Genomic DNA, 24,518 nt, shown 5'->3' on the forward strand with positions numbered 1-24,518 from the left:
GGTCAAGAACAACAGAAGATTCAGGCACGCGCTTTTGTGAGATCGACAGTGCGCTGTGCGACACGCCTAATAAACGTCACAGGTGGACCCACCGTGTTCCGCGCTTCGCACTTTGCAGAGCTGGCGGTAATGCCACTCCGAGTCATCCGCGATCGCTTTGCAACTCTTCGATCATAACAATAGCGGCGATGTGCCAGATTACAAACTCGCCTTGGGTATCAAAGGTGTCTCAGAGTACAGATCGTACAGCTCCGTGGCCGCCTTCTGAATCTCCTGGCAGAATGCTCTGTGAGAGGAAGCGGTTCGGGAGGTGATCGTGTATTGCAGGTAGTCGTCAAAGCCGGTCATGTACGCGACGCCAAAGCCATCTGGAACAACCTACAAGAATAGATCGATTAGCAGATGACACGGCGCCGTTGGGTGGAGCACGTACCTCTCCCCAGCCATACGGCCCAAAGTGCTTCGAGTAGATTGCAGACGTGCTGAGCACCCAGTAGCTCGAGCGCTTGTAAACCGGATCGTCGAAGAGCGTGTGGACTATGTGGCGATGTAGCTTGTGTTCCGGATCGTCCTGCAACTCAGGATTTCCCTTAGCCTGTTTACGGAGCTCTTCGTTGAGGAGCTTCAGGCCTAGGAAGACATTCAGCTGACAACCCCGTAATGGCAGGGCAAGACAACGTACCCAGCATGTGTCGATCGACGCCGCGCGCGCTACCGGCCTCTTTGGCAAGTCCGACATGCTTCTGCACCGCAGCCTGGAAGAGCTCCTTCCTCTTCTCCCTGCTGACGTCCGGGTCGTCCATGCTCGCGACCCACGCGTCGCTCTCGGTCGTGACGACGCGGATCGCCTCCGTGCGACCTTTGAAGAAGCGCCGGGTCGTCGCAGCCTCGTACGTTCCGCCCACGCGCTTCTTGGCCGAGCGCGCGAGCAGCCGCCGGTACGCCAGCTGCACGACCATCTGCGCCCAAGAGTCGGGGCTCACGCCGAAACGCTTGATCTGCGCCTTCCCGTACGGCGTTTGCACCACCTTGAGCATCTGGTTCTTGATCAGGATCCGCGCCCGCGCATTCGCGCTGACGACGGCGCGCGTGAGGCCCTCGTGCAGCTTCCAGTCGAGCGGCTGTGGCGGGGCTGGCGGCGCCGTGCCCGGCTTGCCTTGGTCGAAGTTGGGGTCTGCGATCATGTCGAGCGCGGCATCGCAAAGCGCGACGGTCGGCGTGCCGTCCATGACCGAATGCTCGCCCATGAGGCCCGCTTTGCCATTGTCATACACGATGAACTGCACAGGCTTGTCTACCCAGCGGTTACGCAGCCCGAGATACGCGTGATTGTGAAGTGTCTTCCGTATGCCACCGTGCCACAAGGCTCTGCTGAAGTCATGAATATTGTCCGGCTGATCGTCATCGAGAGAGAGGACAAAGGCTGAGGATTGGATTGTTTCAACGATATGCGCATTGTGCGGGATCTCGATTAAAGTCGCATAGTCCTACAATACAATGCTCAGCGTCGCGCCGACACTGCAGACGCATCAGACGCACCTTTGCCCAGACATCACGGTTCGAGACAGATAGGACACTGACTGACGGGTATTCTTTCTCTGTGCCGTCGACAATTTTCTTCAGCTGCCTATAGAGTGGATGAAGATGTGTTGTTGTATTATTCTTGGCGTACTCACTGTTCTAGTTCTTCGATGCTTAACAACCGTCCATTCTGCCATGGGTCAAGTCTCCATACTCGGCCCTTGCGGAACACTACGATGTGGCCGGAGGTGCCGTCGTCACCAGGCTTTGCATACGAGGCACTCCAGTCTAGTCCCTCTTTCCCGGGTATGCGACAGCAATCAAACATCCACCTGTCTCTCGCTTAGAAGACTGAACCGAGCAGAGCGTGTGTGTCTGACCTCCAAGTGTCCATGCAAATCGGACCTTCTTTGGTCGCTTCTGGCTTGACTTGTCCGAGCTTAAACTGCTGGCGGAAAAGCATCGTGGCGCGAACGAGATGTGCTGCGCGATTTATAGGTTTCTGCGGAAGGTGTGCAGGATGGTCGTTGAAGCCATCTACGTACAGGCATGAGCAACATCCTCATTGGGTTTAAAGGCAGCTTACAGTAGTAAGACACGTTTACGACGACCTGGGCGGCTGGTCAGCTGCATTCCAAGACGAACACAGATGCACTCACCGAATCCCGGTAACCCAAGTACGCCAGATCGTCCCACCATTCTTCCAGCCAATGCTGCTTTTCCCGGGCCCGCTGTAGCAACATCTCCTGTAACTGTGGTCCCGGTTTCTGGCCAAATTCGTCGATGCGCCGCGAAACCTTCTCCCACTCTTTCTCATCTCGCGCGAGAGGCCTGAGGCTCTCCTTGAGCTTCGCCAACGTGTCGGGAAGCTCTGGCACGGGCAGCTTTGGCAGCGAAGATTGTGCGGCGAATGTAGGACCAGGGTGGGGTGCCGGTGCGAGCTCTTTCCAGTTTGCCGGTCTGTGCAGGTTGTTGGTCATCGTTCGACGAGTGACAGAGGACAGCGTTCGCAAGGGTACGGCGCGTGAGTTGAGGGAGAAAAACATGAGAGCCCGCGGACACCTTCAGGAGGGTGCTCGGTTCTTATACCGTTGATCCTCGTCCGTTCCGCCGCTCAGCGAGGTTGCCGCATCGGTCGATGTTGGGACGGAGAGCCAGCCAGCAGCGCGAACTCAGAGTCGGCCAACGAACGATTTGCCGGGCTCGACGCGAACACGTGAATTCTGGGCGCTGTCTCGCCGCTGCCCGAGTGGCTCAGTCCACCGCGTCCATCCTGCTCTCCGCGACGTCGGCCGGAACTATGGACTAGACTACATATATGTTGTCAGCGGCCGTATTGTATGCTCAACTGCCAATCGCACGCACATTGACCCGCAAGCCGCTACTCTCCATTCAGCGTGGTTCTTCGTCTGGGTCTTGCTTCCGGCATCGAATAACGTACCGCAGCCGGGTACTCGATGCATGTTGTAGGGTTGAACGCAGTGGTGTGTCCGCATATGCAACTGTTTGAGCTTGTGCACTCACCGATGCCGCACAGCGTGGAACACAGCCCGCGTTAACCATTGAGCCATGGGTCGTCAGCCCTTAGACTCAGCGGAACATAGCTTGCTTAGATCGCCAATATACGCGCATATATCCAGCCTCCGACACCCCACAACGCCACTGTTTCCCTTGCGGTGTCGCATAAGCTCACCCCACGTTTTATAGGTATCTCGATCGTATGCTGAGGGGGTCCTTCATGCACCATGTGCGACACCTGTGCTGGCTCTCTCTTCTCTTCTTATGTCGAAGTCTTCACTCAGGCTCGAGGCTGTACAACGCGCATCTCGCAGCCCTGAAGAAGCGAATTTTCGCCAAAGCTTTGCCTCGTAGGATGACGGAATGGACGGCGACAATGACGGCTGAGCCGAAGCGCGATATAAAGCCTCAAGAGAAGCGGGAAGTGATGTGAATGGAGGGCACAGGCCTTGGATATGCCGGATTCTTATGTGTCGAGTCCTTGTGACGTCGCACAGACGAATGGAGAATATTAAAAATATTATAGCTTCCAATCTTTGCCGACACCCCTCTGCTTATACAAATCCGCACCCTCAAGTACTACGATCCAAACGTCCAGACACACACGTCCCATCCCTGCCCGAATTATTCGAGTTCTATGCTCATGCCTCTAGTTGGCAGGGCGAGTTTCCGTGATGATTAATGTCTAGGGCTCGGGACGCGGACCTGGAGATTACGAGTATGTCAGACGGCCCACGAGTATGAAGAGTTGTGTCGGGCGTACCTCGTAGACCTTGCAGGCCTTTTACATTACAATACAACAATATTGGGTGTAGCCTGCATTGTTGCCGTCGAGGTAAACGTCTTCGTCATCGTCGTCTGCTGCTGACGCGGCCCCGGGGCTTCTCGGCGTCGCCGCAGCGGGGTTTGATGGCGTCGCTGCAGGATTTGAGGACGTCGCCGCAGGGTTCGGCGTCGCTCTTGCGGCATTAGACGGCGTCGTCGCTGGGCTCATCATGTGCTGCAGGTTCAAGACGATGCCCTGGGCGAGTGGATTTCCTGAGCTCACCCTGTGTTCTGACGTGTATATGTAGATCCCGGCGCACGGGGTGCGCTGCAGCGGTGCGGGTCTTGTCCCTGGACCGGCGTGGACTACATACGCCACGCCCATAGCATTTTGAGCGTCTACAGTGGCCTCGGCTCGGCGAGCCGCTCGATGTGCATTGCATGACATAAGTTAAATGCGTGCTAATCATTCGTGCAGGATAAGAGTACATGTCGAAGGGACATAAGCCGGCCATGATCCTGATATAGTGACACCATTGCCAATTAGCTAGTATGCTTGTGGTAGTTGTTATGACCGTATATCACCCGCATGTAGAGCGGCTTTGTCCGTTGCGGTCTCCGCCATCGCCCGGCGGAGCCGCGAGTTTCTGGACTTTGAGGGCATGCTGGCGTTCATTCGCTGGCTCTGGCCGCTACTTACTGATTCTGTACGTTTTCCCTCGTGCTCCGCGCCGTCCTACACTCTTACTAACCGTAGACAGGCGACGACTCTTATCACACATCTAGCCCGCCCATGTGAGTTCTATTTACACCATACACCTATTCTTAACTTATATGCGCTAAGTCCTCACTCGCCTCAACAGGAAAGGAAATCCTCCACGTTAAAATGGCGGGCCCCGCCGGTAGGCCCTCTCGCCTTAGATGGTCCTAATTTAAGCCCCAATTTCAGGCAGGAATGAGCACTGTCTCCACTTTCTCAACTAGTCAGCCATCAACTTTCTCCGGGGGCATGTCATGGGCACGGGCCTTACGAGCTGGGACCTGATCTCTCAAGCTCCGAATTTCACTAGACTGCGCTTCTTCGTGTTTCTTCGCGTACGGCATCGCGAAAGAAGACGTGCGTTCCCCAACTCGGTGCACTAGTTTAATCCTGATAGAATATCTGAGCGGCTTCTGCTCCGGGTATGCGCCCATATGTAGCCTGGAGGTACCAACCTCACGGCGGCGGATATCAATGGGAGCAGAGAAGGGCGTCACTCTCCTGACCACCCTGTTACACTCCTCTCACGCTCTTTCTGATGCGTTTTCACAAATGATTTTATTCTGCAGGTTCTTACTGCGTGGCTTCAGGCGTCGCGGGAAACGGTTGGCACGGCGGCTGCGACAGACGCGCCCGACGCACCCGGGCTTCTCAGGTTCCCATAGGACCTGTCACTCCTTACGATCGCCACTCGGAGTCTGCGGCACCGGTTCACCGCAAGGTGGACAAAGTTTGACGACCTCGGCGATAGCCCATTGAGTGCGCGAGCATGCCCATGTAACCAGCGTGCTCATTAAGCAAGAAATCCGAGTGTACTCGCAGGAGATCGGTGCGACGAGTCGTTACGGGTATCTCATAGCAATGAGGCCTCCTTGGCATAGGTCCCGGCGGAAAATAGAGCAAATGCCGCCGCCGAGCGGACGATCGCGGCGGCGTCGCGGGTGCCAGAGGCCGCTCCTAGCTGTGGCTAGAGCACTAACATGCGTCCGGTGAGCCACAGGAGGGGCAGTGGTGTTCTGAAGGTCTGCTGTACAGGCGTCTAAGTCAGCATCGCCTGAGCAAGTCAGGTAAGATGGCACACCATTGATACGGAATTCTACGAGACCTCAGGGCAGTAGCGGCAGATACCCATTGCGACAAGCGAAGCGCGTGGTCCGTGCGCGCTTCAACTCACGATACAGCGACAATCGCAAGCGGTGCCATCGGTTGGAGTGTCCCTGATTTCAATACATGAATTCCGAACAATTCCACTACACGGGGTTTAGTGTACAATATAACCTGTGATGCCAAGCATTTAACAACTTTCAAATATTTGCGCGTGTTCGTTGCGAGTGTGCGAAACCTGCTCGTACGGGGAAGCCGAATGAGCGGAGCCCTCGAGGCGCCACAGGCGCCACACTGAAATTCAAGCGCCTGTTGGTGCGCCGCTTGCGTTCGTTCTGTTGAAGCGCGATAGGCGAGCTTGCGCAGGTAACAACTGGCCGAGCAGTGCGGCCTATTTTTGTTGTAACCAGCCTGCGACGCTTGCCTTGTGTCCGCTAGTACCGGTCCGAGAGCGCGTGCGATGAAGCGGTGAGCACACCGTTTCGCAGTGGCGGGCAATCGCAGCTGACTCACGGGCGAACTGAGCCAGCGAGCTCCCGCCTTGCATAGCCAGCACCCGCGGCCGGACGTTCGGACAATGCCGTAACCTAATCACACCGTCGTGACGATCCGTGGGAAGCGCTTCTTGTGCACCCATCTTGTCTTCGCTTTGCCCCAGCAGCCTTCACGTCCGCCAGACCGGACAGCGACTAAAAACGTCTCAGATTAATATCACCTTGTACGATACTGATGACGTGTACCACATTAGAAGGTTTCCCATCGGAAATTATCCATCGCATCGTTCAACTTGCCCCCGAACACGACCATCGGATCTTCTTCCCGGACAGCAAGGAAGGTCTCGCTGCTTACGCGTCGACCTGTAGTCACTGGGCACGGCTCATAAGGCCTGGTCTGTTCGGGGCCCTCACTTTGAAGAGCGCGGAGGATGTCACGCGGCTCATACTCTTCCTGCGTACCGACGGCGTCCCCGGAATACCCAGCGTAAAGGACTGTCTGAAAACCCTCAAACTTGTCGGGGACGCGCAGACCATGCACTGCGCTCCGGAAAAATACCATTTTCTCGCTCTATGCGGTGATTGTCTGCCAGAGACGGTCAGTATTAGCGCGATAACCAGTGGGCCTTCGGAAAACGGAGCGTCCCCGACCCTTACGAGAAGCCAGTCCCTTCCTTTCCTATCCTTGCCCAGGAGTCTACCAATGTCAACGTTCCGCAATAAGCCTCAACTATTCCTTCACCATGTGCAGCTTCGTTCGTTCAAAGATCTAGTGCGCTGTATTCGACACCTTATGCCGGTGGTTGTCACTCTGGAAAATGTGACCTTTGTCACAGATGATATCGACACGTACACGCGCCGAAATTTTAAACGGGAAGACCGGCAGTCGCTCATGAGCATCACGGTCGACGGCAAACCTGAGATAGCATACTTTCCCAGTTACTGCAAGCTCGCCAACCTTCTCTATGCCACATGCGATCTGCACATGGAGCGTGCCAGGGCACTGGCTGTGGCGTACCTACTTGGCTTGCTGGAGCACACACCCGGGGGCGGCGTGCATGGGATGCGGTTATTAACAGTTTATCGTCATTTTCATGACTCTCGCCGTACGTGACATAGTCAACCTATCAGAGACCTTCACTCAATGCCATGCAGATATGGGCTACGAGTATTCCGCAATGGTGAATGATCTGCAGCAGGGACCTGGCGAGATCGGGGTCCATGCCTACCTTTCATATCTCAATGACGGTACGCCGTACATTAGCCACGTCGCCATCAGCTTTACCGGGACCTGGAACGCCGCCGATGCCGCTTCGCTTGTCGACTGGGAAGGCGTAAACCTCGCCCTATCTAAACTCGTCAGAGCTGCCCTCCCCTCCCCTCCCTTCCACGTCCGCTGCCGAGACGACATCTTCGGAGGTCTCTTACGCCTGATATTAGATGAACAACATCCACTGGCACAAGCTCTCTCGCGCATATCTCAGAGGCACGAGATCATCTTTTCTTGGAGCGGTGCTGGATCTACCGGTTGCAGTCTCAGGAGCCTCAAAGAGCAGGCCGCTTCGCCAGTGCAGTATAGCTCCGACGGCTCAAAGGTCACGTTGACCAAGGAACAGTTTGTCGAGTGGTTGCTTTGCAAGGACGAAAGCAAAGAACGGTACCTGCAAGGCTTGGCAGCTGCGGTGCGTGCACTTGAGGCGGGAGCAGCCGCATCGTTGCAACGTAGCTCAGCTGGACTGAGCGAAGAATGCGCGAAAGATGGAGTGTCGGGTGGCGAGCAGACGGGCGGTGGAGAGGTTGCTGGCGCACGAAACAAGAGCGGTGGAACAGATGAAGCGCGGAGCGCCGCTTAAAGGCCTTTACTGTACTCCAACGGGCACTAAGGCGAGTGGATAATCCACGCTCGTGACAGGTTCTGACGCATACATGCAGGTCGTTATGCTCTCTCGACGCTGATATGACATTAGCAGAGACAGATCAAGGCTACGGCACTTCGGCTGTCGAATAGGGGTACAAGGGGGCTCTTCGTACAACGCACGATGCTGAGCTTGTAGATGTAACTGATTCTCACACAGAGTCATGGCGACGGCGATGTAATGGAGGTTGGGGCCTGGGAGCGGTCACAACTGATGACACTGCGGTGGTCTGCGTCTACTATTATAAGCTCCTGACTCTGCATTCTGTAGCTTCTTGTATTGAAGTACAGGATTATAACTTAATGTATAGGAGTGTGTCTGACAGCCAGAAGAGAAGTAGCCTAATGGGCATTGTATGTATCAAGAATTTGCGGTAACGCACCGGAGAATTCGGCTTACCGAGAAGCTTGTGATATACATGCATCAAAATGGATGAATCTAGGGAGACGATACGGACATCCAATCAATCACTCATTCCGAACACCCGGACGACACTTGGGCTAAATGGTGGCACATACCTGACAGCCCTGCCACAAATGAGACCAGACATCAACTTCTCACAGCAAATCGGCGTCGCCGCTGTCCCGGATCCAGCAAGTCGCCACAATCGCTCGCATCTCCACACGCAGCGCCTCTCTCGTGGTGGAGTCAAGCTTCGCCGCCTGCAAGAGCGTCTTGGCACAGCGGAGGGCGACGGCGGCCGGCGCGTCCCACGGCCACGGCAGTGCGCTCTCTGGCGCGTCCGACTTCAGCTCGTTCCGCACAATGTCTAACCCCATTCGGACGAGTGTCTGCGCCACCAGAGGCGAGAGGGCTGATAGCCTCGGCTGGATGTCGACAGTGGACTTCTTTGTGGTCCAGGGGAACGCAGCGAAGTCGTCGGGCAGTCCAGAGTAATCGATGACGAGGTTGTGGAGAAGGACGATGGCGTGCACGGGGCGAATAGTCCTTGCTGCATTCCTGATCTCGGTCACCAACTCCTCTTTTGTCGAGATACGCGCTACTTCCCGTAAAACAGGGACGACGAGTGACCCATCCCCCTCAATTTCCTTCATCCTTGCACTCCACGTCAAAACAGACTTTTGAAGGGACGAAAACAGAGGGCTGTAAGGCGCGAGTAGGTCGACCAAGAGATGAAATAGGTCGTGGAGAATGGCGGCCTCAGTGGTTCTGTACGGACAGTCGGGGAAGATCACAGCGAGCAGACAGGTCGGGATAGCGATAAGATAGTACGGTGCGAGTAGGGCTGCGAGTATGATTTTGGGGAGGATACCAAGGACCGCCCAGCGTTGGACTATGGCCCATACGAAGAAGGTCGGAATGAACAGCCGTATGCATATCTCCGTCCTCGACACGCCCCTGCGTTCAAGCTCTTCCAGGTGATATGGTCCTATCTTAAGAACGTATTCGGGCGGAGGCCGGGATGACTTGGACGCCATGGTACGCTGGCGTGGTGGTGAAGCGGGACAAAGCGCGTTTCATACTGAGCGGCGATTGAGACAATAGTGAGGTTAGGGTCTAACGCCACAAAGCCATTTGCTCATCGCCGAGCCTTGCTTTCCCACTTTGCACATTGACTTGTAATTTCTTTTTACGACAAACTCCGGTTCTTGTCGTATGTCGGCACAAGGATCCTGCCGACTATTTCGGGTTAGGGTTACGCCATGGGTAGTAATAAAGCGTCTAATTCAAGGAGCGCCCGACTTATTCAGCCAGCACTCGGTCAGGACTGAGGTTTTACTGGCATCCACGACATTCGACTGTGTTTCTCTTGCCTGACTGTATTTCTAGCTGCTTACGCGCACATTATACTTGTAACTATACCATCACAATCAACATGGCTACCGGCACCCTTGATTTCACTGTCTCGCACCGCGGAAAGACCTATACGCTGTCGTTATCCCCGGATACACCCATAGATGCTCTTCAAACTCGTTTAGAGGAACTGACAAACGTTCCAAAGGCAAACCAGAAACTCGTGTACAAGGGCAAGAAGCCCTCGCTCAGGAGCGACGAAACTATCGCGGAGGCTGGGCTTAAGAGTGGGCTGAAAGCTCAGATGTTGGGGTCCACAGCGGAAGAGCTAGGCGAGATGAAGCAGGTGGAGAGTGAACATCAGAGAAAAGAAAGCATCATGAAGGAAAGGGCACTGAAGCCGCAGGCAAAGGTGCGCAAACCCGTCGAGCCGTGTGCCCGCGACAGCCCTGACATTTTTACAGCTACGATCCACTGGCCCGTCACCATCGTCGTTGTCGTCCGTTCAATTCCGCTTTCACGAGATTGTCCCATTACCGCACCTCCCGAACCCCGACTCTGCAACAAAACTGCTTACCCGCCTCGCCGAAGACCCTGCGATCCGCCATGTCATGCAGAAGCACCAGTTCGCCGTCGGGACGCTGACCGAGCTGGCACCGCACGAGCATCCGCATCTGCTGGGCCTGAATGTCAATGGAGGCCAAGCGATCAAGCTGCGGCTACGGACGGACGACTACGAAGGATTCAGGACGTACAAGGAGGTGCGGAAGGTGCTCTGTCACGAGCTTGCGCACAACGTTTGGGGCGATCATGACAACAACGTATGTTCCATGCGCATGACTGTCTATCACGACTCTGACCGTTCTCTAGTTCAAGGAACTCAACTCTCAGTTGAACCGCGAGGTAGCCGAGTTCGAGCGTGCAGCGACAGCCGGGGCACACCAGCTCTACGATACGAGCGGCGCCTACACTCCATCTTCAGAACTGGAGAGAGATGCACAGATCCTGGGAGGCGGAGGCGGCTACATTCTCGGGGGAGCATCTTCGAGGGCTGCAGTAGATTCTATGGAAGAACGACGCCAAAAGATGCTCGAAGCTACGCTGAACAGGCTGAAGAAGGAGGAAGAGGAGTTGGAACAGAGCTGCGGGACAGCGGGGCCTTCTGCTTCATCATGCTAAGCATCTGTGCGTTCCCCGATAGCATATATTACACGGACATATGTATACAACAGATAGCCTAATGACAGCACATTATATTCAAGTCCTTTATGCTTTCATGAACCCCGCAAAGTAGTCGTCAACGTCCTTGATGCTCTCGTAGGGCGCAACGACGCCGATGTAGCCGTCTGGCCGAACGACAACCACCGCACCCTTCTGTTTGTCAATGCCGTACGCATCGTAGCCCCCGCCTCCTATGCGAGAGAACATGTCGGTGTCATCGACCAGCACCCTGCAGATACACCGTCAGTCCCTTTGTGGTGCACAGAACGACAAAGATACTCACTTCGACCAGTGTGCCCTGAACACCGACGGCAGGTCTGTGTAGTTCACCTTCTCCTTGCTCGCCGAGCACAGTGCGAGCACATCAAACACCTTGCTCGGGTCCTGCCCGCCGAAGCGCCGGTAGAAACCGCCCTCGATGTCCTCCGCAAGGCGGCGGACGCGCGCGAGCTGCGCCGCGTCGCTTGTGTCGCCTGCGAAGACAAGCACCTTGAAACGCGTGTCCGCAGGAAGGAGGTCCTGGACCTCGAACGGGCGGCCGTCCGCCGTGCGGACGAAGACGTGCGGGAGCATGCGCTGGCCGATGACGAGCGCGGGCGCATGCGCCTGGTGTGTCGTGTTCACAACCGCCGAGGGCGCGTAGTGAATGCCGATGCCCGACGTGAATGCGCCGAACGTCTGGAAGGCCTGCAGAAACTCCTCGTGGCTCACGCCGCCCTCGTTCTCCGACGTGCGCGGCTTGTCCGAGAAGAGCGCCGAGAATTTGCGGTCGAAGGCGATCAGGTCCTGGGCGTACCTGCGTCGCTCGAACTCGTACTGTTCTGCAGTTAGCTAGGGTGTCCTGTGGCAGAAAATGATATGCACGCACTGTCTTGAGCAGAGACATGTCTGCCCATCCGCGCAACACATGGCTCAGCTTCCATACTAGGAGCATCGTCAGCACGGAGGACGGCAAAGGGCGGGGAAGGTCTTACTGAGGTTGTGCGTGTCATTCATACTCGCGTTCATGCCCTGGCCAGCCTTAGGCGAGTGTGTATGGCAAGCATCGCCCGCGATGAATATCCGCTCGTTCACTGAGAACTGGCTCGCGACACGCTGTCCAACTGCAGAACGTCAACGTCTGACGTTCCTGGTTTGGGCCTGATAGACTCACTGATATAGATCGTCCACCAATCGAACTTGTCCGCATGCATAGTGTATGGATAGAACGTCTTCTTTGCGACCTGCATCAGCTTCTCGGGGCCCATCCTGTTCTTGTCGACGCGTCCCGTCTCTGGGCTGATCACGTCGCTGTCTGTCAGCTGCAGGTAGAGCCGGATCTTGTCGCCTTCGCGTGGGACGATCATACACGAGCCATTCGTAGAGTGGATCGCGCAGCGATTGCGCACGTCCGGGAAGTCGGTTTCAGGGACAATGTCCACTACACCCCAGATGTAGTCTGAAATGGAGCGTCAATTGAGCCCTCCATCGAATAAACTCATTATGACGTACTTGTCTGTTCGCCCTCCATGGAAATGTCGAACGATTTGCGGACCCATGAATGTGCACCTGTGATTGAATCGTGTTCAGCAAAATCGCGGGGCGTTGCAGGGATTGAATCACCATCTGCTCCGATCACGAACTTCGCATTGACCACCTCTGTATCCGGATGCCCTTCCTCAGGTGCCAGGTGCTTTAGCACGACCTTCGCCGGATAGCTGTGAGGATCTTTCAACTCCGCCTTGTCCGCAGAGAGTTGTATTGATGTGGGAACGATCGGACGCTCTACCTGGACACCCATGGATGCCATAGAGTCCAAGAAGATGTTTTCGATTGCTCCCTGATGGAGGGTGACCTGCAAAGAGAAGTTGAAATGGGCTGCGGCGTACAGAGGGTATGCAGCACACCTCAAAGGGATAGCGAGCTGTGGGAGCAGTGACATCTGCTGCTCGTCCCGTGCGCATGATACCGCCGTCAGGACTTGGGTTGTAAAATGCCTACAAAATCTCAGTAACATGATAGCTGTGCGACTAGATAACAGTGACTCACGGCCATGTGCATTTGATTGCCCTCTCGCAGCAGCCGCTCGGCGAGGCCATAACTCTGCGCATCCAGGAGCATAAGACATTTGTCTCGTGAAGACATGACACGGGCGTACCTGTAGGACCTCGATGGTACGTGGCTGTATACCATCAGCCTGACCTGCCGCAACCTTTGATGGTCTACAGACGTTCCTGTTATCGAACCAAGCCTAATGATACGCGAAAGACTCATACCTCTGGTCTATGACCCTAACATTTACTCCAGCACGAGCCAAGCCATGGGCTGCCATCAGCCCCGATGGCCCAGCACCAATGACCAACACATCGACGGTGCTCTCCTTTGCGGGTGGAATGGTCATGAATAACGAGTAAGAGAGGTGCAGGTGAAGGACGATGCTGAAGTTTCAGGGAGCATCATTCTTATATATACGGCATGCACGATGTTGCACTTAACCCTGCAAAAGATCGGAAGGCTCAAGGGGTCATCTGAATACAGCTAGCGGCACCACTTCCATCTAGCGATCGGAAGCCAGCCCCGGAAACTTTCGATCGGTGATGAATATTAGGCACCGCTTCGTAACGTCCGGCGAGGAAGACAGCTAGCATAAAGCGAGGGTACACCCTAAGGAGCCTAGAAGCGGGACGAACGAGCACTACATGCCGCAGTTGCTAGTTCTGGTAGCAGATTTCGCAGTGAACCTGCCCATGCCAGGCGAGATACGGATTACGACATAGCGGCGCCGTCAGCTGAGATAATGGTGGGAAGGCTGGAGCTCTGTTCAGCAGGTCCGTCGAGAGCTTCTGCCTCGCTCTCTGCGGGGCGCTCATCGTTTGACGCGAGGTGTACCTTTTATGGCGATTTGCCCGACGCGGTGGCCGTGATAGGACCACGACCTCCACCACCCGTATTTGCCTGGGTGTGAGATTTGGCATATCAGGTTTAGCTGTTTGCTTTTTGCGGTAGCTGTGGAGTTAGACGTGTCCGGTTGGAGGTTTTGCCTTGCCATGGCTGACGAATACCGTGTCCGCTGCGGGACTTCTACGGGCAACTTGTCTGTCGGCTTCCGAGAATCCTTCACCTTTAGCAAGCCACTACGCCATGATTTGTGCGCATTCATGTAAGCAGGTTCGGCTCAGCCGAGTAAGGATGTCATGTGAGAGGCCATATAGGGATTTCCCAGTGCTATACTACCAAAGGTAACATGAGTGGGGTGTGGAACGTCGAGCAACACCTGATCAGCGCGCGCACTGAGAAGTCATCCGTTGATGTTACGCGAGTCCCCATCCCCGCACTATCCTGGAACTCAGTGTCGTATGGAAAGCTTTGAAAGCACGGGTCAGGGTGCTCAAAGCGTACCACTCTAGATTCCCTGACCTGAGCGGATCCTGGTCCAAAGTTTTTCACAACGTCTCACTAGGCGTACGCTGTTGCTGCCTTGCACTGTCACCACCCACTGCGCTCATCCCAAGAAATTCGCCAATAAAAATGTGCGATCAGACTCGATCGCCAGCCAATCAGGACGCGCGCTTGGAAATCGGTTTGAGTCAGTGATTTAGATCTATCACCGATCCTCTTGCATGCATAGGACTCGTGCGCGAAGTCTTACTCGCAATTCTGCAGAGCGATGTTGAAAGGTCGCATCCTTAGCATTCAGTCTCACGTCGCCTTTGGTTATGTCGGTGGCAAGGCTGCGGTGTTCCCACTGCAGTGCTTGGGGTATGACGTTGATGTCAGTCTACACTGCACCATAGGTCACACGCACTCGGAGACTGACACTTTCCTTTCATAGGTCGTGAATACCGTCAATTTTTCGAATCACACTGGCAAGTCGCTGTTCGATACGTGGCCATACGCAGCTCGTCGCTGACTCGCGGGCCAATCGACAGGCTATGGTCGCTTCGGCGGGTCGCGTGCTACCGCCGCAGAGCTCGGGAATGTCCTCGAGAACATGGAGAAGAATCACCTGCTGCAGCCTGAACGACTATTAACAGGTAGATCGCGCTCCGGATCTGAATTGGCAGCCGGTACTGAGCAATTTTTCTAGGTTACATACCCGGCAGCGAAGCCTTGTCAGTGGTACTTTCGCTCGCTCAGAAGCTCACGGAGAATAACCCAGAGATCATTTACTTGCTCGACCGTGCGTTCTGCTCTGCTACGTCATCTGAGTGGCTTTTTGATTGCAAGGTGTAGCTGTACTCGGGGACTCTGGGAAGCTTTACGTTTCGCCCGATGTGATACCAATCTACAGAGCCATGCTCCCGCTTTCGACTATAATTACACCGAACTGGTTCGAAGTAGAGTAAGCGGAACTTGGCCTCTCGCTCCACTTTTTGCTGGTCCTGACGCGGGTCTAGGGTCCTGACGGATGTGCAGATGACTGACGTCCCCTCCTTACGCCGTGCGCTCAAGATCCTGCATGAACGGTACCAGGTCCCTAATGTCGTCATCAGCTCCATCCCGCTGAAACCATGGCTCCTGGAGGGCCTACCATCGCAGAACCGTCCGCCAGCAGGTACAGACACAAACACGGAATACCTACTGTGCATCGCGTCGTCTGCCACGGACACGACGAAGGGCCCGCAGCCGTCCGCAGTGCACACGCGCCACGTTCCGTGGATTCCAGGCTACTTCTCCGGCGTCGGCGACCTCTTCTCCGCCCTCGTCCTCGCTCACTTCCGCTCGTCACACGGCTCGACGCCCGGGAGCCATCTGGCGCACGCCGTCTCGCAGGCGCTCGGAAAAACACATGCGATACTCAAGTTGACGGACGAGTATGCCACGACACTGCCCGAGGAGGACCGTCTGCCGACGGACGAGGAGCTGGACCAGAAGGAGCCCGAGCGGAAGACTCGCAGGATGAAGGGACGCGAGCTTAGACTTGTACAAGGGCAGGACATCGTCCGAACCGCTGCCCTCCAGGACGCAAAGATGAATCCTTGGGAAGGATTTTGGGAAGAATAGATGGTAATGGATTGACATAGCCAGCATATAACGAGATTTTGTCTAGATAGTACAGTGATAGATCTAACGACCCGTATGAATCTTCTGAGTAGTACAAGGGGAATGACATTTTTCTACTTGTTATATGACTGATATTTGAAGAGGCTACCGGCAGTCAGGTAATTCCCAGCCTGAAGGGAAGTCTTTACTGTAAAGCTTAAACTCTCGTTAATTCCTCTTTGGAAGTTCTATAGATCGTCCTTAGTGTGTGGTAGTCGCATGGACCCAACATGTCCCTCTGTCTTCCTTTCCCGCTCAACCATGTGTAGATGAACAATAACAGCATGCAAGTCCCAACGGTCCGTGGGAGTCGAGACCGTGACGCTCAAGCGTTGCAGCTGGTTTTCATGACAACCAGGAACATCTCCGAACTTGAGACTTAGCATCGGTGTAACGAGTGTCCGAGTTAGGAAATATCTCCCAAAATAACGTAGTTGTCACACGAAATGTAGAGGAAATTCCTGCACTTCGACGTCGAGCTCCTCGAGCACTTTCTTGCGTTCGTTATTCTCTCTCGGTCTCTTCTGTGTCTCCCTGAGCAATCTTGCTCGTTTCCTTCGGGAAAATTACACTCTTTTTTTTCGCCATTCGTTCGAAATACCAGCATAGACCAAAAATGCTCGAAGATCTCGAAGTTCACGCACGGGGCATGCATCGCCGCCTCAAGGCCCGGTTCAGCCCTACGCAGCTGTTTACTATTACCCCGGTAAACGAGCCTACGAACACTCCGGCACCTACCGATCCCCCTGCTAATCCGCCTGCTAATACTCCTGCTGCAACTTCTGCTCGTGAGTGGACTTTGACGTCGCTACGCGCTTGCACGAGGCACGGACGTGTGCTATGCCCGTGTTAGACCGTGTCGACCCTGCAGAACTGTACTGACGCAGTATTGGTAGCTGCCGCGGTCGCACCGGGCCCAGCTTCCCCGCCGGCTACTTCTGCGGCCTCCAGCCAAGCTCCTGCTACGACCCATGCTCAGAGCACCAGTTCCACGACTGCTACGACTGCCACGCCCTCCCCGTCCGCGACGTCCTCAAGCAGCTCGTCGTTGTCTTCGTCATCTTCGTCGCCCTCGTCGTCCTCCACGTCCTCGTCCAGCAGCTCCTCGAAGACCGGTAGTTCATCGAGCACCCTCGCTACACCCTCTCCTACGCCCGTATGTGAAGCGCTCAATATTAATCGCGAGCAGTATTGTATTGACGACGGTCTTCGCAGACTCCGACTCAGACACAGCAGCAAGTGGGGGGCTTGGGTGCCTCAATCCCGGTAGTGAACACCAATGCTGGTACCTCTACGCAGTACTTGTACTCGCCTCTACTTGGCTCGCCTAGCCCTACCTCGGCCGGCGCGTCCGCTTCTCCGTCTGCCACTGGTACAAGCTCGGTGCAGGTCCCGGTCATCATCGGCATTGTTGTTGCGGTCATTGCTGGTCTCGCGGGCATTATATTCGCCGTGACGTACTTCATGGTAAGTAGTCGCAGTACGCTCAAGACACAATCACACTTCCTAACACGGCGTGCAGCGTCGCTCCGGCCGTGATGAAGAAGAAGATATTCTGCGACGCCAATCCATGTTCCTCCCCGACGAGCCTACTCCACGTGAGTTCCGCGGTATGACCCCGCCGCCGCCGCCCACGGCTGTACCCCACATGACTGGCGGTCCCATTTCCTTCGGCGGTCAGCAGCAGTATGTAGACCAAGGCTATTATGGATCCCCTTACCCGGGCGGGTTTGGCCCTGATCAGGTGATCTCGATGCCCCCTCAAGCTTGGTCTCCCGTCACTTCGCATTCGGCGCAGCCGTTTTTCCAGCCCATGGGCGAGACACCTCTCGGCTCCCCGGTCAGCCCCGGTCCATACAATTCTGCCTACAACCCTCAAGGTCAGCTCGCTCAACAGCAGGCTAGTGCTTATATTGAACACCACGGCTCAAATGGAACGGACTATATGCTCAACCGCCAGGGCTCAAACGGTACTGATTACATGCTCAGTCGTCAGGTCTCGAATGGCGCGAGTCACATGCTTAGTCGCCAAGGTTCTAACGGCGCGGACTACATGCTTAACCGCCAGGATTCTTTGAACCCAATTTCTCCGGTCAGGCAAGGTTCGCTTGGTCCTAACATTCCGCTTCGCCAGAATTCTACCGCATCAAACGTGCCGCTCAGTTTGCAGCCTGGTGGCTCCAGCTTCGCGACACGTCAATCTTCGATGACTGCGACTGCTACACAACTCGACATTACGGAAACCGACTACATTGACCTCAACCGCTCCAGCGTCTCGCCATACCAGGCTGCCCAGTATGCTGAGATCTCCGGCCATCTCCGGACCGAGCCTCCCCTGCCTCTGCCCACTCCGCTCGTTGTTGCGGCAGCTGATGAAATCATCACGAAGGAAGATCAGGTCGTCCCCTCGGTTACCGAGCCGCGCCCGTTGAATGTGAGCACCCAAGGCAGAGTGTCCCCAATCATGTCCCCAGTCCTTGGCAACGCACCCGGTGCATTCGTCGCGTCCCCCGTTGAAGATGTCGGCTCTCCATTCTCCGACCCTCGCGCCGAAGAGCACAGCATGCCTATTGTTAACCCTGATGACCTGCCCCGCCCGCCGTCCCCGGCGTATTCAAACAAGTCGCGCATCGACTCTACGCCGCCCAAGCTGCCCGAGTTCTCTGGCAAGGATTCGTTGTTCTCCCCTGTGTCATTGGAGTTCCCGTCGTCACCTGCCGCTCACGGACCATCGCCGCTCTCCGCCTCCGTGGAGTTCCCGGATGAGACGCATGCCGCGGGTGTCAGATCACCCGCTGCGCCCGAGCCCGTCCATCGTACCACGAATGGCGCCCCCGCAGCACGCCCGCCCTCTGCGTACACCGTGTATGACGATGACGACGCCTACGCTGGCATCTAAGCTGATTGCACGAGCTTTCATATACCCTGTCTCATAGAACGCAGTGAAAGTGCACACCACATGTTTCCTTGTACACCTTGCTCCGTTTCCGTGCTCTCTGGTTATTCATTTCTTTCGTACGCTCTGCCGTGCCGCCGCAGCTTCGAGCCCGGGGTGGCGGACGCGTGTGCGTGTACGTGGCAAAGGGGCAGCGGTCGGGGGAAGATTGCTAGAACTGGCTTCTCTGGGGAATCGCCTACCGCTACCCGTTTTCATTCCTCTCGGGCTTTCTCGTCTTCTATACTCTTTCCGCGACAGACGTACTAGTGTACATTTGAACATTTTTGCCCCATGGTCTTACACAACGTGCACTTTGTAGTACGTGCCGGTATAACCTCACGCTTGTGAACCCTTTCGTTCGCTGTGTCACAGCATGCAGCGGCGCACCGCCTGTGCTTGTGCGTTTCCCGTTGAGCTAGTAGTACTAGTGTCCGGTCTTTATTTATCATGAGTCTGTGGTGTCAACTCAAGAGTACTGTACTTCAACTTCAATGTACGCTGAGCTGCGGGCCATAGCGTAAGTGAACTTTCTCTATGGCACTAGATCTGTTCTGCAGAGGATGTCAATTGGAAACTATGAATGCACAGTAACATAATTGCGTGTGTGAGGCGTGGAAAATTCGACTAATATGACTACAAATACGAGGTACAGCTAGGATATGTAGGGCATACATTATCATGAGTGTTAGTAGTGATGTGTGTCGTGATAACGGATATCATGAATATATGTGTGAGATAGTCCAAGATAAGCGTGCGACAATGATGCAACCCGAACAAGCAACCCGAAACGAACGAGGATATAAGATATTTTGAAGGAACATTAAGATGGCCCGGGGGTACCGGGTACGTAGCTTTTACTATGAGGAAGGCGACATCGAGCGTTCGTGTATGTGCGTGCCGCGCTTCCGGCGTTCGTCAGCGATAGCAAGCATCGCCTTCAAACTCTTCTCAAGTACAGGCTTCGTGAGGACACTGGCGGAACGATGAGCACCAAGTCAGCAACGATGATGGAAGATTATACGTACTGATCTACTCCAGCATCCAGGTACTCTTGTTGATCCGTCAAGAGGGCGTTGCCAGTCACGCCGACTACGAAATCCTTGCGCCCCCTCCGGCGCAGCTTCGCCACTGCCTCCAAGCCGGACATGACTGGCATCTGGTTGTCAAGGAAGACAACCGCGTACCGCTCGTCGGTCGTCAGCTGGCCGTCGTTCGACACGAGCCCGCTGCTGCCCGTATCCTCAGACGACGGCGTCGGGCGTGCGGCAGGGTTGAGTATCAGGTCGAGGGCGATCTCGCCGTTTTCCGCCGTTGTCACCTTGCAGCCGAGACGTGTGAGCATGCGCGACATGAGCTTGCGTGTGAGCGGGTCGTCATCGACGACCAGCACGCGCATGCCGCTCTCGAACTGTGCCGACGACCCTACCAACGTTGATGCAGAGCCGGACGACATAGTGCTGCCAGGGGTGAGACCCTGCGCGACGGCGCCGGCGTTACCGTTGACAGAAGTGGTCTCACGCATGTGTTCCTCGATGACAAAATTGCTGGGTTTTGGTAGCTCCAGTCGGGTAGGCTTGATCGTCGGGTCGGGCGACTCTTCGGTGAGTGGTGCTGAACGCTCGGGAGGTGTCTGCGGCTCAGGAGACGAGGTTCCTCCTGTCAGTAAAGACCGCGTGCGAGTTGGCTCCGTTCCTGTCGAAGGGTCGCCGATTGTCCGGGTCGGAGGTCGGCCATGTCCGTCTTTCTTTGTTGAGATCTCGACCATTCCTCCTGTAGATACTGGTGCTAAGTAAACTCTGGAATGTTATGAGCATCATAACTGACCTTGGTCCATGATACCGTGTAGCACAGAAACGGACGAAGAGCGAAAAGGCTCTGTCTGTGGTGACGGTATAGGAGATAGGACTGGCAACGAACTCCTCGTCGACATCGACACACGGGGAGACCCACAATCGGGTCGGTCGCCAGGTGTGCTGAGTTCTGAATAAAATTTCCCTGCGTCAGGCGTGCTCAGGCCGGCTGCAACTTTGCTACCGACACCCAATGCTAGATACAGCCTGTCAGTGACATGTAGGACAGCGCAGAATGAATACGTACGCAGTTCGACCCAGAATGTCGACCCTTCGTTGACTTTCGACCGTACGCCGAGACGGCCACCGCTACGCTTAACAATTTGGCGAACAAGAGCCAGCCCGAGGCCGGTACCCTTTCCGCCCTGCTGTCTGCCCATCTCGGTCTGATTGAAAGCAGCTGCGACGAGCAATAATCAGCGACAGGTCGATCAGAACGGCAGCATGCACGCTTACAGAATAGCTTAGTTTGAACCATGTCCTTGGGCCGAATGCCACATCCCGTGTCAGTGACCTCGATGCGCACGACAATCCACTCAAGCGGTGTCGGCTTCGAGTACATGACGTCGTGCTGCGAGAGTAGGGAGCGCGACAGCCCTGGACGACGCCTGTCAGAACGAGTCTCGGAGTGCTTCTCATCCATGATGTCTGACACATTGTCAGCGGGGCGGACGAAGCACAAGGGACGAGGGACGGAGAACTCGCCAGGACGCTCGCTACCGGCAGCAGTCGTGCTCGGCACATCGAAACTGCTGCCCTTCTCTGTGATTCCGGGAGAGGAGATATCACGATGCTCTTTCTCAATCTCCTCCGGCTCCTTCTCGTCCTCTGATGGCTGAAGATTTGGGATCACGAGCTTCGTAGTAATCATGAGTTTGCCTCCGGCGGGCGTAAACTTGCACGCGTTACTGGAGAAGAGTCAGTCTGTGGCACAGCGCTAGAGGGAGCCTCGTCGCACCTCGCTAAGTTCGTTATGATCTGCCGAAGGCGTGTCTCGTCCCCGACGACAATACCGTCTTCATCTGGATTTTCAAAAAGCTGCTTCGCAATAGCCTCCGCGCTCTCGCCCCGCGCTTCTAACAGTGCCTTACGCGCAACTCCGTTGATATTCCTGTCGAAATCTGTGACAAACTCGAGCCCGCGGGCGTCCGTAGCCAATCGCAGAGGTATGAAGAGCGAGCGCATGACCTGATGGAAGGCGTATGGCTGCATAGGCGCGTAAGCGGACTGAGGGGAGCCTTCAAGATGAGTATATGCGCACCTTCAAGACGCTCTCAAAGCGGCCACTGTCCATGCGGTTGAAGTCTAGCACATCATTAAGTACCTTGGACATCATGCTCAAGCTTCCTTCGAGCGCCTTGAACTCGATGTCCTGTGTTCTAGCAATCGTGCCGGAGGCCTCCATGTTTTGTACGGCCAGCAGCGCTGTGTTCAAGGGGACACGGACCTCGTGGAAGACGTAGGATGTAAGGCGACGCTTCGAATCCGAGGCTTTGCGCTCATTAACTTGTGCTTTCTGTGTCGCACGAAACTGGATCTTGAGTTGATCTCTAAGAGTGTACAGGCGACGCTCAGCCTAGAAAGTCGGTATATAGTTAGCATAGCTCGGGGTATATGCGTTGATGCACCAACATTCTCACGCATGTAGTGTATATAGAGAAGGAAGGACTGGAAAATGATGAAGTTTATGACGTCTGAGTAAAAGACAAGTCAGAGAAGTTGTAGCCGCTAGGATGAACTCGGCTTACTGCGCACGAAACTCGTCTTCTGAGGAACTACAAGACCAAACGAGCTGGAGGTGAGGATGAGTGGGACGATCGCAGCATATTGTAGGATCAGCCTCACAGTGCTGTGAACACTACAATTCCGACCATCGCAGGGAAGCGGTTCAAGCTCAGACCAAATAGCGCGATAGTTTGCATGGCAGAGGTGTAGCTATCGAATAAATTAGCTCTGGTGCATGCTCGAGGTCGAGAGAGACGTACTAAAACGTGGTCAAGAAGTCTTTACCTTCGCAGTTGATTGGGCTGGCTACGCCGTTGGTGTAAAACCCGCACCAGAAACTATATCGTGACGTTGAACAACAGCGGCTATAAGAGCTGATCGTGATACGCACATAAATACGATCTGATATATGCTCCACATCCATGTCGAACACGCCAGGTAGATCTGATACAACACCGGACGATCTCGCGGGAAGTCGTATACAACCATGAAGAACAGCGGGAACGTAAGGGCAGGTGAGATCTACAGTCCAGATTAAGTACACGTTGCCAGCAGTATGCCAGGCGAAAAACGTACGCCATAGAAAAATATTATGTCTGCAAGGTCTCCTGGGTGCTTTGGAGTGAAGGCTACCGCAAGAGCCCAGTTGACGATGTAGAACCCCGCGGCCCAAAGCGCTAATGACTAAATGGAGAGTGAGCGGCGATACTGTGTTAAAAGCGGTGGCACTGACCTTGCGCAGGAACCAGTTCTCCTTCCTATAATGATTCTCAGACTTTTCGTCCAGAAAATGGGTGTAGAAGAACCCGTATGCTGCTGGCCATATTCGATAACGGAGCCAAATGAGAAGCGTATAGTTGGCCCAGCAGCCGTCGGCGTGTATGGCCAAGCTGTCTCTGTCGGTGCTCGTCCCGCCATGGCCCAGCTGGGGGTTGCTACCGTGCGACTTCTCTGGACTCCCTCCATGGTCAGAGTGTACGCTGCTCTTGATTTCCCCCGACCACTCTCGGTCGACCACCACCTCATCGACCTCTTCCTCTTCGTCCATACCAGCAGCTCCCCCTCTCGACCGGTTGTATCCCGTGCTGTCCCCTGAGCTTTCGTCCAACGCTGAGGACGTCGACGGCGCTGTGCCAGATCCAAGCTTCCGGAGAAACCTATCCCAGCGTACGTGCAACCCCAGGCTTATCCTTGTCTTCTTCTTCGGCCGTCTGTCTGGGTAGTCTGCCTGCACTGGAGGCGGTAGTCCCTCTTCATCATCGTCTTGGGGTGTAGCAGCTCCCGTGGTGCCCCTCGCCGGAGCATCCTTTTCGACGTGATTCGAGGAGGAAGTGGTCATCGCACTAGCCAACGAGAGACGGGACCTGTAAGGCATGACCAGCGACGGTCAGGGAGACGTCGGGGTGTGCTTGCAGACGTTCAGGATGGCGGCGTGAAACTGTAAACGCTGCGTGGGCGATCGCACCCAAACTGAGAAATGTCAGGAACAATCCAAAGCCGCGGGAATCTGGCCAATTCTAGACTCCTAAAGGCCAAAACAGATGATGTCAATTTGGGCCTCCGTCCACATTCAGCTTGGATTCCGGCAGAAATATTATGTGCTCCGACTGCACCAATCCTCGATGCAAAGGCCCAGACTGAGCAATCCAACGTAGCACAGGCGAGCTGCTACCTCGTTCGCTCGGGGCCTCGTACAACCTGAAACCGTGTGAACTACGTCATGATAGCACGTGATTAATCCAGGCAGGAGTTTCTTTACGCCCTTCTGCTGGCGAGAAGGAAAGAGAAAAAAAGGTCAGCTTGCGTCGCAAAGACAAGTTGACTTAGAGACGGTACAGAGATTATTGAAAATTTCTGAAAAAGCCGAGATTGTCTGAGGACATGCGAGAGCTGAAGATGATTTCAATGTAGACTAACGTCTAGAGAATT

At 55.1% G+C, this 24,518-nt stretch overlaps 7 protein-coding genes across 7 annotated transcripts; 2 read left to right on the forward strand and 5 right to left on the reverse strand.

Moving 5' to 3' along the window:
* Positions 1-195: 195 nt before the first annotated feature.
* Positions 196-2,647, reverse strand: PHACADRAFT_264116 (uncharacterized protein; the record flags this gene model as incomplete). The annotated part of the gene is made up of 8 exons (XM_007400900.1): positions 2,181-2,647; positions 2,108-2,132; positions 1,902-2,058; positions 1,677-1,853; positions 1,540-1,627; positions 683-1,487; positions 434-630; positions 196-378 (listed from the first exon to the last, which is right to left on the reverse strand). The coding sequence occupies exons 1-8, from the start codon at positions 2,499-2,501 to the stop codon at positions 199-201; spliced, it is 1,950 nt and encodes a 649-aa protein (XP_007400962.1). The 5' UTR covers positions 2,502-2,647.
* Positions 2,648-6,468: 3,821 nt separating this feature from the next.
* Positions 6,469-7,020, reverse strand: PHACADRAFT_264119 (uncharacterized protein; the record flags this gene model as incomplete). The annotated part of the gene is made up of 1 exon (XM_007400901.1): positions 6,469-7,020. A coding segment is annotated over exon 1 (193 nt), but the record flags the coding sequence as incomplete, so codon positions are not given.
* A 1,536-nt stretch (positions 7,021-8,556) lies between these two features.
* PHACADRAFT_264123 (uncharacterized protein) lies at positions 8,557-9,550 on the reverse strand. The gene has a single exon (XM_007400902.1). It carries the CDS (start codon positions 9,515-9,517, stop codon positions 8,636-8,638), a length of 882 nt encoding a protein of 293 aa, XP_007400964.1. The 5' UTR covers positions 9,518-9,550; the 3' UTR covers positions 8,557-8,635.
* A 317-nt stretch (positions 9,551-9,867) lies between these two features.
* Positions 9,868-13,445, reverse strand: PHACADRAFT_264124 (uncharacterized protein). The gene is made up of 13 exons (XM_007400903.1): positions 13,310-13,445; positions 13,192-13,255; positions 13,083-13,136; positions 12,941-13,030; positions 12,657-12,888; positions 12,546-12,602; positions 12,208-12,492; positions 12,029-12,157; positions 11,923-11,978; positions 11,338-11,870; positions 10,704-11,283; positions 10,298-10,654; positions 9,868-10,245 (listed from the first exon to the last, which is right to left on the reverse strand). Exons 3-11 carry the CDS (start codon positions 13,086-13,088, stop codon positions 11,100-11,102), a joined length of 1,572 nt encoding a protein of 523 aa, XP_007400965.1. The 5' UTR covers positions 13,089-13,136; positions 13,192-13,255; positions 13,310-13,445; the 3' UTR covers positions 9,868-10,245; positions 10,298-10,654; positions 10,704-11,099.
* A 1,226-nt stretch (positions 13,446-14,671) lies between these two features.
* On the forward strand, positions 14,672-16,107 carry PHACADRAFT_264129 (uncharacterized protein). The gene is made up of 6 exons (XM_007400904.1): positions 14,672-14,805; positions 14,866-14,899; positions 14,963-15,067; positions 15,121-15,213; positions 15,267-15,375; positions 15,431-16,107. Exons 1-6 carry the CDS (start codon positions 14,701-14,703, stop codon positions 16,035-16,037), a joined length of 1,053 nt encoding a protein of 350 aa, XP_007400966.1. The 5' UTR covers positions 14,672-14,700; the 3' UTR covers positions 16,038-16,107.
* Positions 16,108-16,521: 414 nt separating this feature from the next.
* PHACADRAFT_264131 (uncharacterized protein) lies at positions 16,522-17,248 on the forward strand. The gene has a single exon (XM_007400905.1). The coding sequence runs from the start codon at positions 16,693-16,695 to the stop codon at positions 16,927-16,929; it is 237 nt and encodes a 78-aa protein (XP_007400967.1). The 5' UTR covers positions 16,522-16,692; the 3' UTR covers positions 16,930-17,248.
* Positions 17,249-17,577: 329 nt separating this feature from the next.
* PHACADRAFT_188239 (uncharacterized protein) lies at positions 17,578-24,072 on the reverse strand. The gene is made up of 14 exons (XM_007400906.1): positions 23,323-24,072; positions 23,166-23,273; positions 22,981-23,111; positions 22,850-22,927; positions 22,710-22,799; positions 22,613-22,656; positions 22,497-22,558; positions 22,126-22,440; positions 21,823-22,070; positions 21,321-21,772; positions 21,112-21,264; positions 20,839-21,060; positions 20,040-20,784; positions 17,578-19,986 (listed from the first exon to the last, which is right to left on the reverse strand). Exons 1-14 carry the CDS (start codon positions 23,962-23,964, stop codon positions 19,872-19,874), a joined length of 3,405 nt encoding a protein of 1,134 aa, XP_007400968.1. The 5' UTR covers positions 23,965-24,072; the 3' UTR covers positions 17,578-19,871.
* Between the last annotated feature and the right edge of the window lie 446 nt (positions 24,073-24,518).

This window comes from Phanerochaete carnosa (genome assembly GCF_000300595.1).
Source record: "Phanerochaete carnosa HHB-10118-sp unplaced genomic scaffold PHACAscaffold_11, whole genome shotgun sequence".
Taxonomy (NCBI): Eukaryota; Fungi; Basidiomycota; class Agaricomycetes; order Polyporales; family Phanerochaetaceae; genus Phanerochaete; species Phanerochaete carnosa.

Coding starts and splice junctions, on each gene's coding strand:
- PHACADRAFT_264129 (XM_007400904.1), top strand. CDS start 14,701: ATGTTGAAAGGTCGCATCCTTAGCATTCAGTCTCACGTCGCCTTTGGT. Junction 15,214..15,266: donor GATCATTTACTTGCTCGACC/GTGCGTTCTGCT, acceptor TGCAAGGTGTAG/CTGTACTCGGGGACTCTGGG. Junction 15,376..15,430: donor CCGAACTGGTTCGAAGTAGA/GTAAGCGGAACT, acceptor ACGCGGGTCTAG/GGTCCTGACGGATGTGCAGA.
- PHACADRAFT_264124 (XM_007400903.1), bottom strand. Junction 12,603..12,656: donor GTTCGTGATCGGAGCAGATG/GTGATTCAATCC, acceptor ATTCAATCACAG/GTGCACATTCATGGGTCCGC. Junction 12,493..12,545: donor CATGGAGGGCGAACAGACAA/GTACGTCATAAT, acceptor GCTCCATTTCAG/ACTACATCTGGGGTGTAGTG.
- PHACADRAFT_264131 (XM_007400905.1), top strand. CDS start 16,693: ATGCTCGAAGATCTCGAAGTTCACGCACGGGGCATGCATCGCCGCCTC.
- PHACADRAFT_264123 (XM_007400902.1), bottom strand. CDS start 9,517: ATGGCGTCCAAGTCATCCCGGCCTCCGCCCGAATACGTTCTTAAGATA.
- PHACADRAFT_188239 (XM_007400906.1), bottom strand. CDS start 23,964: ATGCCTTACAGGTCCCGTCTCTCGTTGGCTAGTGCGATGACCACTTCC. Junction 23,274..23,322: donor AGAACTGGTTCCTGCGCAAG/GTCAGTGCCACC, acceptor CTCTCCATTTAG/TCATTAGCGCTTTGGGCCGC. Junction 22,657..22,709: donor ATTGTAGTGTTCACAGCACT/GTGAGGCTGATC, acceptor CCTCACCTCCAG/CTCGTTTGGTCTTGTAGTTC.